The sequence below is a fragment of the Falco peregrinus genome, chromosome 12 (assembly GCF_023634155.1).
Source record: "Falco peregrinus isolate bFalPer1 chromosome 12, bFalPer1.pri, whole genome shotgun sequence".
Classification (NCBI taxonomy): domain Eukaryota; kingdom Metazoa; phylum Chordata; class Aves; order Falconiformes; family Falconidae; genus Falco; species Falco peregrinus.
This window is the reverse complement of record NC_073732.1, coordinates 18,198,142-18,214,850: the sequence shown is the minus strand read 5'-3', so window position 1 is coordinate 18,214,850 and position 16,709 is coordinate 18,198,142. Positions and strand designations below refer to the sequence as shown.

Below are 16,709 nucleotides of genomic sequence, written 5' to 3'. Positions count from 1 at the left end.
GCTCCAATTGCAGAGCTCAGCTGGGAAAGTCCCCAAAAGGGAAATCCCACCTACCAACACCAAATGCATGAACAACCAACAAGGCACTCACTGCATGCACAGCCTTCTCTCTGGCGAGAGCTGCGAACAGGCTGAACCCCCTGGAAGCTACTCGCCACGTGTACACCAGCCAAGAGAGGAGCCACTTCTCTGTCACCAGCCCTCCAGCAAAAGTTCGATTTGCACTTGCTAGAAAACGCTCATGGTTGCTCTGCCTGGAGGAGCGGCATGTCTTCCCCTGAGCATTATCCCACCAAGCTGCCCCTTCCCACTCAGCCCACAGCCACTCAGAGCTGCGGTGTGGCCGTCACCTCTCCTCCTTCACACTGCTCATCATTTGCTTCACCCTTCAACCAGCAGCCACCTCTATCCATGCTCCTCCAGCGCCACTCCCCCCTCCCCTCAACTCCTGTCCAGGACATTCTCCCAAGCAGGAAACGTGAAGCAGCCATAGGAGAAAGCCAAGACAGTGAGTGCTTTTCTGCATCTGTGTTATCAATCTTGAACCACACAGTTTCCATGTGTGTTTACATAGTGGAGAAAAAGAGCAGCGAGCAGCAGAGCCAGGGAAGTGAGGACAGGCCAATTCCCAACGCCCCTCCTGATGTCCCCAGCTTGGCATATGTGGCCTTTTTCTTCCACAGCCACAAAACGCTCCTCTAAAAATCTGTCTGTCCGAGTGTAACCTTACCATGTGGCCCCAGAGTAGCAGCTTGGGGCTATCTCACTTTTTTACATTTGCTTGTACCAAGGGAGCTCTGGAAAACATCACTGCCAGAGGCAGGAGTGGTATTACAAGCACAAGAAAATCATTTCGCACAAGAATCAAGTCTCTGGATGGTGCCCCAGGCAGTACAGTGGGAACTGCTCTGTGCATACACATTTACACAGCCACACTGAGAACCAAACCTGTAACAAGCACCAGGAATATAACAGCTACATTGAAATGTCTGTTGTAGTATGAAAGGCTCAGCAAAAACTCCCGTGAATAGAAGCAGACTGCTCACAGCTTGGCCAAAGCACGAATACGGGACTTTTGGTCCTTCTGAGCCAGCTATTCCCAGCATTTGGACTCGGACTTTAGGAATCTCCCAGCAGTATCTGGCCATCTGGCAGGTTGCTGAATGACCTGAAATGAGGGGTTTTTTTCTCCTCCCAATGTCCTCCCCTCTACACAGTATTTTGTAAGACGACACAAAGCATTACTAACAAATTACCTGAAAAACACCACGTTCCATGCTGGTTGGCATCTGCAGAACACGCAGGAGTAAGGGGTACAGGTACCTACTCAAAGAGAAGGGATTATAGCACCAAAAAGACTCACACAATGTACATTTGTCCAGCTCCTGTTTCTTGCACCACACCACCAGTTCTCACTTTGAATGACTATGGGATAGGAGCAGTGATTCACTGTTTCCAGTTTTACTGACAGTAATGCCGTTTGTAGCCGTTTCAGGTTCATGCTTGGCTCTGCTCCATGGGAGAACAGATCTGTATCACACAGAACTTCGAGCTCTGACCAGCACCATTACTGAGACAACATTTCAACTTCAGAGACTTCTGACTGGAGCCTAGGACTCAAAATTGGCTTTCAGTCCCATACCTCTGCTCTGTATTGCTTAAGCTTTGCAAAGAACAAAAGCAGACTATTCTATTGCTATAGTAACATTAACCAAAATAAACCATCTGCTGGAAAAGCTCCCAGGCACTACATGCAAGACTTGTCATCCATTATTACGGATGCACATAAGCTTATGGTATGTTCACATAGAGCAAAATATTCCCAACATACATACAATAAAACCCTCATTGCATTTAAAAGCTGCTTCAACGGGAGCTTTGCCCAGCATTTGGCTTACAACTGACCAGGGCTAGAATCTATGGTTCACCTGTGACTCACTCTTTGAAGCGTTACAGCCCAACAGGTAAAGGGCTGGCTGGACAGCTAACGACCGAGCAGCATTCCTTCCTTCGGACTGCTGCTCATTCCATACCCCTGACTGTAAATTCCCCCCTTGGCTAATGATGCACATCAGTGTAACAACAGGCATGTCTGGATTCACCCCATCTAGGCCTGTAATGTATTTCTAGCTGCCTGCTCACATCAGCTACTATGCTCGTACTTGGTTGAAGCAGTGAAAGCACATTGGGGGGGGGGCGGGGAAAAGGATTCTGTTAAACAAGGAAATACATGCCCCCGTTTCTCCATCACTAACACCCAGAGCCCTCCTGTCAAGCCCCGCACTGTCACACAAATACCAGGGTAGAGCAATGGGTTGTGCACAACGATCAGTGCAAAGTCAGTACCACAGAGGTAATTTGGAAGCAGATCTCATCTCGAAAACTGCTGGCAAGTAGAGACCTGCCCTCTCTGTAGCACCAGTGCTATGGCTGGGCCAGATTGGAGTTGGTGACCTTGCTCAGCCCAAACGAGTGCTAGAGAAAGCAAATGTGCACAGATCCAAACAACTCTACATAGGAGCAGAGTCAGTCAAGTTGCACTGAAGGAAGGTGCACAACTTAGGTCTAGTTTTTTCAGCAAGTGGAAGACAGGGTTGTTAGTCTTCCTTTTTTTTTTTTTTAAAGAAGCAGGTTTTCTGTCAAGAGTTTTTAATATATTTATTTGAAAACAAGGTTTTGTGAAAGAGTACACTAAATAGCATATATCTGTTCTTCAGCCATAAAACACGGACTATCAGCTTTAGCTCAGCACAGATTGGGGCTGCATGCACTGAACAGCAGATCTTGATAGGAAGGTCTTCATGTCTGTCTTTCTGATATCAAGCATAGTGTCTTCTTTAGAGGACATGATCCTGGAAGAGGGGGAAGAGAGAAACCAGAAAAGCAAATGTATTTAACTAAAGCTTCTTGTGGTTGGCCCCACATGCTCACCCGAGCCTGCCTCTGACGCAACATTTACAGATTTTAGCAAGGAGTTTGTTTTCCTGCCCATCCACCAATTCAAGTGCATAACCTTTGCTCTTTGGAGTGCTGGGACATGCCAGCCCATATTTGGAAATAAAGCAACTGGGTTTCTGCCTCTCAGTGAGAAACTTGCACATCAGCTCAGGCACTTTAACCAAGGAACCCGAGAACCACACCATTCATCGCCTGGAACAGATCTACAAGTATCCTTATGTCGGGCTCAGAGAGCCCCACAGAGCCCATGTGTCTTTAAATTCTGCTAAGATCTGGTGGGAAGACAAGACAACCCCAGAAAGCAGAGTAGCAGCACTCTTCCGATCAATCGTGCCTCACTGAGGTCAAGCAGATGACAGCTTTGTTACATAAACCACTTGTCCTTTGGGCCATCTTTCATGAGTTGATTGCTCACAGCTCAGCTGTTGCCTGTGACCCCCCACACTGCTGTAACTCTGCCCAGCAAGGCTCTACTCAAGGGTAGCTAAGCCTGTGAGATTAAAGACCAGATCCAATACGACTGGGTCAAGCCTGATCTGGAAGAGTGGACTTTTTTTATTGCTCCCAAGCTCTTCAAACTGGGACAGAGCATGTTTCTGAATCTGGCACAGAAGCCATCAAAGAGCTAAAACAAGAGTGCTGAATGCTGGTAACTGCTTCAGTTGATCCAAAGAGGCTTTTCCCTTCATTTGGATTAATAAAGGTGACTTTGCATGCTACGCTATACCTCAGGTCTTAATCATCAATGTACTCAAAGGGCTCTGGTGGTTCAGGTTCTTGCTCCTCTTCCTCAATCTTCGGACCGTGAGCTGCCACAGGTTCAACCAGCTCCTCCATATCCTCACTGGTGTCCTTCAGAATGATGATGCCTCCAATGGAAAGCTGCAAGACAAGTGCAGTGAGCATTACAGCAGCTTGCTTCTGCCTCGTGGTGGAGTGTTTGTGACCACAAGTGTTTATCCTGAGCCACGTGAAACACCTCAGCAGGAATGAGTTTCAGAGAGCAAAGCATCTGACACTCACCTGGATCCCTGTCTGGTAAGGGGATGGAACACTCTACCCAGGCTACCTTTTGTATTTCCACTATCTATGTCTAGTTTGATAGAAAATGACATCTGGATACACAGCTTTACCCCAATCCCAGTCTGCAGTTTTCCACATGAAAACTAATTGAACCATAATTGCTTTATAAGGCTCATATTTTCAGGGCCACAAAGCTTAGTGAAGCTTCTCTGTGTAGCCGCCTCCCAGGAGGCTATCTGAAACAGAGACTAATCTGATCACCAGCTTCCACCGACTGATGAATCCTATTAGCAGAACCTTGTAAAACCAAAGGGGAATTAATTACAAAGATCACAGCCAAACATCCTGGCAGACTGAAGCAAATCTGTGCGTCTCCAAGACTGAAACACAAGGTGTGAAGAGGCAGTGCTGTGTCATGCCTGGCCAGGATCAGGGATTTGGTCACAGCAGGATTCCAGGCTATAAACAGCATTTCAAAGAGGCCTTTTACTCTGGCATTCCCCAAAGCAGAGCAAAGGTCCAGAACAGCTCCATTTCAAGAGCCTCGTTGGTTACACAACCTAATCCCAGCAAGAAACTGCACTGTTTTGTTCTCTTCAAAACCTCTTTATGGGGGTTTAAGGCAGGAAGCTGCACTCCTCTCATGAAAGACTCTGCTCTGCATTTCATTCCATACATCTCATTTCATTTCATACATCTACATTTCAGTGCATGACATGATGCTTACTGGACCACATAGCGGATTTTCCCAATTCAAAAACCATTTGAGTCACCTCTTCTTTTTAAAGGGTAGAAACTAAAAAGTCCTTCCACAGCTTTGCCAAAGGAGACACTTTAAAAGGGGACGATGCACAGAGAATTCTAATGTGCTGATGGAATTCAAGGAAGTCCGTTTCTTAAAAACATGACTATTTTCCTGGAAAAAAATATTACTACTTCTGAACACCATTTTCCCATGCATAGTCCTGCAAAAGAGGGGAGTCAAGGGTATTATTTCTTGAACAAAAATGAAGACCAGAAGAATCTGACTCGGGAGATTTAGAGGTCAGGAGTAAGCTTACCAGCTCTGCAATGTATTTGAGCATCTCAGAAAAGTTAGCATTAAGCCCATGGGGTAACTAAGATCCTTTTCATACTCCACCTGGCAATCACATGCTATCTTTTTTCTGTGTTAACAGGAGGTGAAGACACTTTTCTAAGGTCAGATGTAACTGAATAGGAAATCTGTTTAATGACAAAATCCCTCCATTTAGGTATAAATCCCACTGCAGGATAACAAAGCTCCAGCCCAAGTCCTACTGCATTTCAGTGCTTTGACAATAAGCCTGTACAACTTTTCACCCCTTTGTAAAGATCATGGTTTAGTCTATATGTCCCCAGCAATGTCATTAATACAAAAAGTACATCTGACTGGTTTCCACGTTGTAGCATTTGATGTATGTAGAAGAGAAAGAAAAATAAAGCAGCATTAGCATGGTGAAAAGGTGTGCAGCAGCTCTGGCTTTCCCACAACTAGAACTGCATGTCATCATTTGGAGAAAGGGACACTAAAAAGTTAATATGACAACAGTGAAGTTGCAAGTCCGTAACACGTGACAGTGATGCACTAGGTGTGAGTGGCATTCTCATGTACATACAGAACTTCTGGGTCCTTACACACAAGCCCAACACTGAGAATGCTCTGTAGCACATACACGGGCTAGGAAGGTGACACTTACTGGTTTGAAAGGCTGGTATCGGCAGCTCTCTGTCATAGTGAGAACTTTGAGCTGAGCAGGCATGACTCTGGCTGGGTTGTCCAGAAGCTGGAAGTTGGGTTCAGGCTCTTTCTTCTTTTCTTTTTCATCCTTCTTTTCAGTCTCATCCTGTGGAGGAGGGAAAAGAACATCAACATGATTTTAACAGCAATCTCTAACTCTTTCTCAGTTCAGGAGGGTAAGGTACAACCAGGCAGCAACTCAAGAGTGTGGTGAGAAACCACTCTTCTGCCAAGGAACAAGCTAACGTGTATCTACCACAGTATCTAGCACAGGCAATGCCAGTATAAATCTAAGCGCTCTCATCAAGGCAATGCCTCAGTCGACTGCAGGTGAAAGTAACTTCAATGAGAGGTGGTAGTGAACAATCTACCTGTGGCTCCCCTTTCTAATACTTTTCCTGTAAAATCACTCACCACTTTTTGTTCACAGCGGAAGACTCTTTAATATTGTTAATGAGCACATGAAAATTGCCAAAAGCTGCCCTTGTATCTTCACAGCTATAAAGCTGTCACTGATATTTCATGCTACTGGTATTGACAGCCACTCAACCAAAATGACTTGACCTCAGTGACTCCCTAAGGAATTGCAGTTAAGCCCTCCTTTACCCAATGACTCAGCAGCTAGAGGCAAAAGCTCAGAAGGAAAAAACACAGCATCCTTTGCATACTTAAGAACATGAATCATGTTTTCCCTCTTGCTCAGGAACATCGGAGTTGCAAACAAAAAAGACTGCAGAAATGATGGAAACAACCAATAGGAAATGATCAGGAACACCACTAAATGCCTGGCATGTCCTGTAACAGCTGACAAGACTTTCTCTGGCATGGTGACTGCTTGTCACTGCGCAGATCTCTTGGAAGCTGTGGATTACTAGTCATACAACAGGCATAACAGAAAAACAGGAAAGCAATTGTACCTCTAAAACATTAAAAAAACAGCAAAACACTCAAACACAGCAGGTGGCAGCAAGATCCCTTTTTGCTATCCTCATTTTTATGCTCAATTCAGCCAGGAAAATTTTTCAGACATCTGGAGTCCACACACACAGAGACATGACACGCTAATACCTTCTAATGTATCGCTTCCTCTCAACACCTGTACTTAACTGTAAATTGCAGTAATTTTACAAGAAACATGAATCCGTTCAGCACATTTTGCTTAGTATATAGTGCTGTAAGAATAATTCAAAGAAAAGACAATGTTTGGTGATGAGAAAACTCTCATAAAGGAAGCAAAAGACAAAAAATAGAGATCCTACCTATGCATGGGATTCATTCTCTGGGCTAACTGGATGAAGTTCAGTGCCTACAACATGGCCACACTTTAGATTTAGGAAGGTTATTTCACACATACACCTTTGATCTTATGCCACACTCCCTTCACATACCACTTGCGTGCCTCTTTTTAAAATTAAAGAGGCCAAAAATTCTCTGACCATGCTGCTTTTCTCACAAAGATGTTAAAGTAGATTCAGAAAGGTTTCTACTGGGCTTGTCAGCTTTAGTAAAGCCTTTGACACAGTTTCCCACAGTGTTCTCCTGGATAAACTAGCTGCTCGTGGCTTGGATTGCCGCAGCGTCTTGGGGTGGGTTGACCGTGGCTGGATGCCAGGTGCTGACCAAGCCACTCTATCACTCCCCTCCTCAGCAGAACAGGGAGGGAAGATAGTAAGATGGAAAAAAACTTGCGGGTCAAGATAAAGGCAGTTTAATAAAGCAATAGCAAAGGTCACACATGTGGAAGCAAAGGAAAACAAAAGATGTTATTCTCTACTTCCCATCAGCAGGCAATGTTCAGCCACTTCCCAGGAAGCAGGCCTTCAGTAAATATAGCGGTTGCTCCCAAAGACAAATGTCATAAATAATGAACACTCCCGCTTGCTCCCCCTTTCTCTCAGCTTTTATTTCTGAGCAGACATCATGCGATATGTAATATCCCTTTGGTCAGTTTGGGTCAGCTGTCCTGGCTGTGTCCCCTCCCAAGATCTTGCCCACCCCCCCAGCCTACTGGTGGAGGGGGGGATTGCTGGACAGACAGCCCTGTTGCTGTGTGAGCACTGCTCAGCAGGCGCCCACACGCTGGTGTGTTACCAACCTTTCTAACTACTAATACAAAGCGCAGCACTACGAGGACTGCTATGGGGCTCAGCCAGACCCAGCACAGGTTTGCTGCATAAAAACCTGGCTGGATGGCCAAGCCCAAAAAGTGGTGGTGAATGGCCTTAAATCCAGTCAGCCGCTGGTCACAAGAGCTCAGTACTGGGGCCCGTTCTGTTTAATATCTTTATTGATGATCTGAAAGGTCTTTTCCAACCTAAACAATTCTATAATGCATTTTCAGCTTACAGTTGTTCTTGGCATATTCACATCTGTTAGCAGAGCACAAAAAGGTTCCTTTGTCAGGGCACAGCAAGAATCTTAGCTGCCATATGTTTTCCAAATTACGGCAACCACCAAGAATTCATTGTCCAGCCATTTCTCCATCCCTCAGCTTGCTCCAGGATGACAAATGAGGATGACAAACTCCAGTGTCAGGTCTATGAGCTGAAAGAATCTTAAGAGGACCAAAACAATCACCGTAACTACTCGGCAGCATATGGATCCTATGCTCAAAGCTCAGCTGGTTCTGCACTGGGTGTGGATAATGTTTGGCATTTTGACAGATGGGCAAAGCGCATAAGAAACTGCTGTCGAAAGGTGAACATTTCAGAACAGGGCGTTAAACATGTGCAAACCCATAAAGTTTAAAAAGTCTTCAGTGCTCTCAAGTGATTCAGACACCACCAAGCAACTGCTACAACATTGAGTCCTTTTTAAAAGGTCAGAGGTACCAAAGACATGAAATTGCTAAGAGAATTTTCCACATTAAAAATAAAAGTACAGGGCTAAGAGATAACATTCCCTTGGCCTAGAAACAGCAGGCAATAAAATAATGAACAAAAGGTTCACACAGTTGAACACCTCAATTTGTCAAAACAAGCTTCTGCCTTTAAGTCAGTCAGCTACTTAACAATATTGAGAAAGATCTTTCTCAGAAATAAAGGACTCACAAATAATAATACCACCTCTGGCTTTTAACAGTGCATACACACATGTATGTATGATGTAATATGAGTAATATGAGTAATGATGATAACCAGTGCATGCAGTACACAGAAACGTGTGTCAGTGCTTTGCTCAGTACTAACAGCTGGCAGGTGGGACAGCTGTAAGTGGGTGCCAGCTGCCATGACACACCTTCAGCATTTGTAAGGGGGAGGGAAGACAACATTTAAGTTTCACTGTTTGCACCCACCACTTCCATCTTCTCCTCTTCCTTTTTCTCTTTCTCCTTCTCCTTTTCCTTCTTCTTGGCTTTTGCAGTGATGGACAGTACAGCAGTAGAAACCTGGATATGTCAACAGAGGAGGCATTCAGCACTATGCAGTGCTTTAGCTCCCCAGGCAGAGGAACAAAGGGAAAACAGTATTAGATCAGTTCTCAGGGAAGGTGTCAATAAGGTCAATTCCATTTCCTACCCACTGCTCTGTTTAAGCAACAAATACACCACCGTCCAAGCAAATAAATGGCACAGATGGGAAAAAAATGCCATGAATGCAGACTGGGTCAAGCCACATATACAGGAGAACAAACTTCCTAATTTAGAGATTAATCATTACTGTCTGGGTGTCTATATGATAAGTTTATTTATTTATTTTTAACAGAGCAAAAAAGAGAATTCTTGTTACAGGAAAACCTGTTGCCTGAGTCTCCAAAGTAAAAAAAACAGGAATACAGGTACTCTGTAGAATGACCTAAGGGTGTTCCACTGTCCTAATCAGACAGTTGTGTTTCTCCTTGCTCTAAAGAAATGGATACAGAAAATGCCCTATGGAGGAGCCCTCATGAGGCTTTGGCACTCCTGAGCCAGAAAGCATCCAGAAGCAACACCCAAACACAAAAATTCAGCACATCACCCTTACAGTGAGCACATCTCTCTATCCACAGTAACAGTCTCTAAGGCAGTAACTTTTTGAGAGGGATAGGAAAGAATTGCATTTGTCACGTTGCTGGTGAGGCTTTCTAGGCTAAATGCAGGCTCTTGGCACATTTTAATTTTGGCCAGAGAAGTCTAAAAGAGAAAGGATTTGTCCAATTCCCATCCTATTTCAAAGGTCACAAAGCAGCTATAAGCAGTGAGCTTTGACTTTCGTCAGAGTTCATTTCTGGGTTCCTTGGTGACTCGGAAATCTGTCCTGCCCAGCATTCAATTCTGGTGACGTTTTACAGTTTTCACACAATTTCATTCATCAGTGTGCCCGAGGTCTCCACTGCTGCAATTGTTCCCTAAGGGCTGATCTGCCTGCTGCTGTGGTCTGCTCAACAGCTTTCACCATCCTGCGCTAGGAGACAAATTACTTCCACTATTGTTCCACCTGTCATGCAACAGGTCTCACTTCTTCCTTTTCAATACCTAGATATACTTAATTCCACATTTACCTTTTTGCACTCCATGGGCCTGACAGCTATTATTTTAGCACGTGGGCCCGCTGCCCTGAGACCAGGTACACTTCTGTCCTTCCATATGAGACTATTTGAGAAGCGTCCCACCTAATATTCTCAACGTTTGTACTGCAGTAGCACTTTGAGCCCAAGTCATGGACAAGGATTCTGCTGTGCTAGGTGCTGCACAAAGATGACACGTACAAATCAGTAGGGCATGGAAAGCATTTTTTTTTTTAAGATCAATGCTTCTGCTTGACAGCTGAAGACAAGAGAGGTTCCAGCAGCTCAGTAGCACAGCACTTGTATGCCATGATCAGCAACAGTCCCAGGCTCAGCAGGAAAAAATAGCTAGAACTCTCTTTCAGAGACAACAGCGCCTGCCAATTTTTCTTTCTCTCTTTAGATTCCCTGTTAGTGCCATCAAAATCAATGTTTATACTAGGAGGGAGAAGGGGTTAGTCTTTACAACACAGAAACCTAGCCAAATACCTTTTCTTTCTCCTTTTCCTTTGGTACCTCAAGAGGTGGGGGGTAGGCAAATGTGGACGGCTTACAGTTGGACTTGTACTGGACTTTTGGCATCTAAGACAAATAGTTAAAAGAATTGTTACAGACGAGAAAAGCAGGGGGGGGAAAAAAACCCACAGCAGAATAATTACTTTAGCTTCATTTTCCTTCAAGCAGAGACAAACACAGATCCTCTAAAGAATACAAGCTTCCCCTTCTCCCCCTCCGGAAGCTGAGAAACTGTTATCAGTGGCAACAGTTCAACTAGAACAATGTTATTTAATTATTCTATAATTTGACTCTGGCAAGCTCTCCTAGCTTTCTCCATACACTCTATGCTATTCACACTATGCTTTATTCTCATCGTTGCAAAGCTGTGGTTTTGACGTTGCTGTGCCTGCTTGTATTAACACAAAATTGGTTTAAGATCTAAGTGAAGATCTGCTCTGTCAACGCACGCTAGGGCAAACCAAGCACTGCCTGACATTCACCTCTTGCAAAAGGACAGTACATTTTGGGGGTGCATTTCCCATGTCACATAGTCTTTTACTCTCAGCTACATAAGCAAGGGCAGAAAGTATCTTCTGACAGCCAATCCAAATTATTAAACTGAATTAATTTCTGCAGTACCTCCACTCTCTTCCTTTATGACACGATGGAGCATCGGTAGAACAGGAACTGCTCTGAGGAAGCAAGGTGGGTGTGGTGCAGCCCATAAGACATGACCAGCCTGCAGCTGGCTTCAGTGTGCAAGCCAAGTTATAGAACATAACCTGACCTACAGCTGTCTGGGCTCCCTGGAAACTAAGGGATGGGAAAGGAGAGTCAAAATGGCAGTAGAGCCAGGCAGCCAAAAAGCTGAGCTTACGACCACTGGGGAGGTGCAGAGACAAGCAGCAATGCAACCCCCTGTGAAGTATTCAGGACAGAGAGGAAGGGGCGGGAAGGCATTTTCATGCAAACTCCCTTCAAACACAGTGATAATTTTGAGCTCTGCATAGATTGACTTGATGCTCAGCCTGAGACATGAAGAAAAGCGACGTAGAGCCCTAAGGTTTTGGTCTAGGGGCTGCAATCCAGCAAGCTGGCTCAGCCCCACAGAGGACTACCAGCCCAGCCCTGTGCATGCTCTGTGCACCAAAGAACAAGCCTGCAGCAATGACAGGAGGAGGATGCACACCCCTGCTCTGCCACATTCAGAAGCTTTTTGTGGAAGTTACTAGCTAAGCTCTTCAACACAGGAGACCCAGCATGGTACACAGCTTACAGGGGCCATACCACAGCTGATCAGCTTGAAGAACAGATGCATAAGAAAAGTACAGTACCCACGACTGCTCAGTTTAATGTTTATTCCCCAAGGAATCCAAACAAATCCTGTTTTCCCACTGCTAGCTTTCCTAGGGCAGAATACCACATAATTTATTTCGGAGGGTAGAGGAGGGCAATGAAGCTTCCTATTTTTTTTTTAAAAAACCAGCCTTGATCTTCTGGAGTGACAGTAGAGTGGTCTCTACCCACATATTCTGACTAGAGTTCCTTTTTTGAAGTAAATGTGTCAAAGCCTGTTCTCTGCATTTTTCCTGTTCTTATTCCCACCACCAGCTCTGCAATTTAAGGCTGCTTTTCAGACTTCTTCCAGTTAGCACCTCTTCTAGCAAGACAAGCTTGAAACATGCAAGAAAACCAACAAATCCATGCACATCCCTCCCACACCACTCCAGTCTTCCAAGTAGCTATCAGCACCTCTTCTCCTCTCTGCTCGTTACGTACCTTAAGATCCTTGTTAAGGCCAATGACACATGTTGGGGTGAAAGCCAGTGACAAGAAGTGTGACAGGGGGAACCAGAACCAGAACTGGGTGAAGACCAGAACCCCCACCACAGAAGGCATGTGAGTATGTCCTGTCCTCGACTGCAGTGAAATAGTTACGTTATGGCCTCCTGTAAGGAATCACAAATGAAGTAAGTTAATCAATGCATTCCTTGGTACTCCACAAGGACAGCTAAGCAACACATCCCTGAAACAGCTGCTGTAAAGGGGGCTACACAGCGCAAGCCAGGCCACAACACTGACAGATTTCTGCTCTGGAACATCCCTCCCTCCTTTACTGTGACCTCAGCTTACACAGTGGAGCGGACAGGCAGCGTTAACAACCAAGCTATCTGCTACATATTACCCAAACACAACCAATGAATACAGGTTAAACAAAAGTACAGTGCAGAAGGCAGGGAGAGGGGGAGAAAAAGGTAAACCTTTGCCATAAGCTGTTTTAAGACACAGCATATATATGATCCACAAGACAAGACTCACAAGGAAAACAGCACATAAAGCAGTGTATACAGAAACTTTTCTTTCTGTGGCTGCCTCTCTGAACTGTCAGTTATTCAGAAGAAATATGCCTAGGTTTTTATCCCACACCATCTCAGTAGAAAAAAAAATAGTAAACAGCAGCAACTTCAGAAGTTGCTTCTAGACGTTATCAATCTAAGCAGCAGAAAGACAAGCTCCTGCAGTCTTTCCAGCAAAATTCCATCTCTGCCAGACAACCAAGTCTTAGCCTTGCACTTGAAAAGCAAAGACCAAACAGCTCTGTATGTTGATGTAGTGCAGAAACATCCAGCTAGAAACCAAATTGAAAGACTGGGCTTGCAGACAGAGCGAGAAAGTGTTAATCTGATCTGCACTCTTCTGATGAACACAGCGAACTGAGTTGAAGAGGGCACCAGGCAAGTCCATTACCGCTGACAAGACCAGGTGCAGGAAGGTTAACTTTGTTAAAATACAAACACCCACTCACCACAAACTTGGGGCACTTTGTAGCTGAAAATCCCAACTGGAGTAGCATTTCCCTGCCTCACACAAACAGCCAGCTCCATAGGGCGAGCAGCAATGGAGCTGCCCGAGTTTTACAGACAAACAAAATTAATTTCTGCTGCCAGAATTAATGAAAGCCCTGAACAAAGCAGTAATCTCTAGGTGTCTGTCAGTGTTGGTCCCAGGAGAAGCAGTGGAAGATGGAGTATTTTGATGCCCTCCTATAGAATACTCTGCATAGTACGTGGAGTATCCTACAGGAAGGCATCAAAATCCTTGCTTTCCTTCCACGGTAGCAACAGATCTGCTGTTTGACTAGACAATTCCTTCCTGCCACCTCTTCAAAGAAAGGCCATGATACAGCGTCATCTTTTACTACTGCTAGGTCTGTTCTGCTTCTCCTTATTTTCTCGAATGCCAGTCTCTTGCCCTTATACTTGGATTTGCCACAGCATTAAGGAGGGACTGCCTGAGGTCTCGTGCTATCCCTAAACATGTCAAACTGCACACCTGAATTTCTGGTCTTCTCCCTCATTTTCACTTTGAAGTTTTCTTCACTGCATAAGGGCAGGGCAGTAATCTGCAGATATTCTGGATCAGGCAGCCCAGTGTATGTTGCACAAGCAACTTAACTAGACTTTAGCAAACTTCTGGACTATGATTTTCAGAATTTATTTTATCCTTTAGAATTGTATTATCCAATCTCTGGAATTTCCTGGATGAGTAACAAGATTTCATATTCAAAAGATGCTGTCATGCTACATCTTTCTGCTGGTTTTCACCCACACACAGCCTACCCTCACTCCCAGGGTTTTGCAGGAAGCAGGAAAGGTAGGAAGATGTATTGCACAGCTGTGATTTATCTTTATGATTAAGCAGCAGCTCTGACAGTCTGGAAGGGAACACATTCCAGATCTTTGGCTGAATGGATGAAAGCTGTGACATGATGCCTGGGAAAAAAACCCAAAAAAACCCCCAAAACCCAAAAGCACACAACAAAAAATTTTCAGGGCTCCTTGGGTAGTACTGTAAGGTCCATCTCCCAGAATTCACACTGTCACTGTAGCAAAGGTGGCTGGAATTAAAGTGACTGTTCTAAAGGCTATAAGGATTTGCTGGCTCAAGTTTAATATCAGTTAACAAGGCTGGGGGGGGGGGGGGGGGGGGGCGGGGAGTGCAGCAAGCAGATACTGATGATTTATATACTTTGATGAACTCACCCTTTACGTAGTTACATAGTTATGGTGGCACTTGGTAATACTCTGGCAGTGTGAGCCCAGGGCAACACACCAGTACAACAGTCATTAGAAAAAGATGTTTTGCGGACTTCGGAAATCAGTTTCCAACCCTGGCCTAGGCAGCACCTCATTTTCTAACAGTATCACAGTGTTCCTTTCTCTATCAGCAAAGACTTATAAACCGCTTCATCTATGTGGTGAATGAAGACTACCTGAACTGTTAGCAGCAGCACAGAAAAGTCAAAAATCTCACAGGACGAGCCATCAAAACCCTGGCAAAGTAGATTTCAGCATGTGCCAGCTACCTGATTCACATGGACAATGAAACACAAGGTAGCTCTTACCTAATGGACAAAAACATTAGCACAGGATAATGACTTTTTTCTTAACTACCAGAGAGTTAGACCCAACTTTACATGAAGAGCTCCTGAACAGGGACAGGCAGGAGAAAGGTGGGAAACAGTAGCACCAAATTCAACGTGTGGAAGAACAGACCTTATGCAAAATTTATTTTTTGCAATAAAGTCTTTAATATCCAAAATATAACACATCATGCGAGATGCGTATTTGGAGACAGCAATGAAGAGATAGGCAATTCTTTCCTCTGTAATTTGGATGACACTTTCTTTTTCATCACTCATCAAAAAAGTCTCCAAACTGTGGAGAATCCAGTACATTCACCATCAGGCTGTCAACAACTTCTTTGTCTTCAGTCTGAATTGCCCAGTGCCCACTGCTCATACCACCCAAACCTTTCCAAAAAAGGATTTTCCAGATACTACACAGGTATCTGTGTAGTGACTACTGCTCCTTCTTTTTCCTCACTGATTGAGAAATGTGGCGTTAAGAACCAGAGAAGACAGAGTCCAGAAGGCAAAACAGTCTTCAAGCAGGTAAAATCCTGACATCTAATTAGATCAGTATATTCCTTTTGTAGCTCACATTTGTGAATACATGCTCCAGAAAATAAAGCACATTGATTTTGAAAAGAACAGAAAGGGAGTCATTGCCTGGAACGAGAAAGCATGTTTGTACATGAAGGGGAGCGTTATGAAAGTTCAGAGGGATTGAAGGAAAAACAAAATCCCTAAGTTAAATTTAGGTGTCTACATTTGTCTTGTTTTATTAAAGAAGTAAAAATGTAGCTGCTGGGGCCTAACAATCAGACAATGACCAAACTAGTCATTCCCAATTCAGTGCTCCCAAGGTACCCTGCTCCTTCCAGGAAAGGAAGTCTGACTGCCTCATTGTCAGAGCAAAAAACCTACCTCCACTGCACCATTTCCCAGTTGCGCACTGGAAATCTTGTGCTTTTAATCAAAGTCTGTCACTGAAAAATAATTATGCTCTTCTCCTTCCTCCACCAAAAAAAAAAGAACAAACCAACAAAACCCCCATATTCAATTGCCCCAGCTGTGGCAGATGACACAAAGAACCTTTTTTTCCTGATGGTGATAATTAAATTCTATAGCTCATTGTTTCAGATAAGCACTTGTATGGGACAGATAAAAAGAATTTATTCTTTTAAGAGGCTCCAATGAAAACGGCAATAGGTTAAGAAAGGGTAGTTCACAGCCCTCCCTCAGCTGCCTGGCAAGAAATAAAGAGGTTAAAGTTGGCACAAATTCATATGTAGTTTATTAAAATTGGATGCTTCTGGTTTCCAAGTGATTATTTAATACATGAGTGACACAGGAAGCAAATAAGGTTTTAGCTGCATTTTTATGATTTAATCTTAAAGCTTGGAATCTGAAGCAGGTCTGTACTGCTGAGAGAAAAATCTCTGAGCCAGCTAGGCTCTGGCTTCCCAGCAACACAGTATGAGTATGGGAACGACCAAAATTATTCCAACAGTTTTATGCCAAGAATATTGCTCAGCATGAGTTCCAGGAGGGGTATCTGGGAGGCGATAAAAATAAAGAAGA

At 44.2% G+C, this 16,709-nt stretch overlaps 1 protein-coding gene across 1 annotated transcript in view; it reads right to left on the bottom strand.

Moving 5' to 3' along the window:
* Nucleotides 1–2,641: 2,641 nt before the first annotated feature.
* Nucleotides 2,642–16,709, bottom strand: part of PSMD1 (proteasome 26S subunit, non-ATPase 1) — a 75,641-nt gene continuing 61,573 nt past the window's right edge. The window contains exons 20-25 of the mRNA XM_055816867.1: nucleotides 12,503–12,672; nucleotides 10,715–10,807; nucleotides 9,036–9,128; nucleotides 5,700–5,846; nucleotides 3,686–3,840; nucleotides 2,642–2,852 (exon numbers count right to left, since the gene is read on the bottom strand). Coding sequence (XP_055672842.1) covers nucleotides 3,694–3,840; nucleotides 5,700–5,846; nucleotides 9,036–9,128; nucleotides 10,715–10,807; nucleotides 12,503–12,672 — 650 coding nt within the window. The 3' untranslated portion in view covers nucleotides 2,642–2,852; nucleotides 3,686–3,693. The remainder of the gene's footprint in view (nucleotides 2,853–3,685; nucleotides 3,841–5,699; nucleotides 5,847–9,035; nucleotides 9,129–10,714; nucleotides 10,808–12,502; nucleotides 12,673–16,709) is intronic.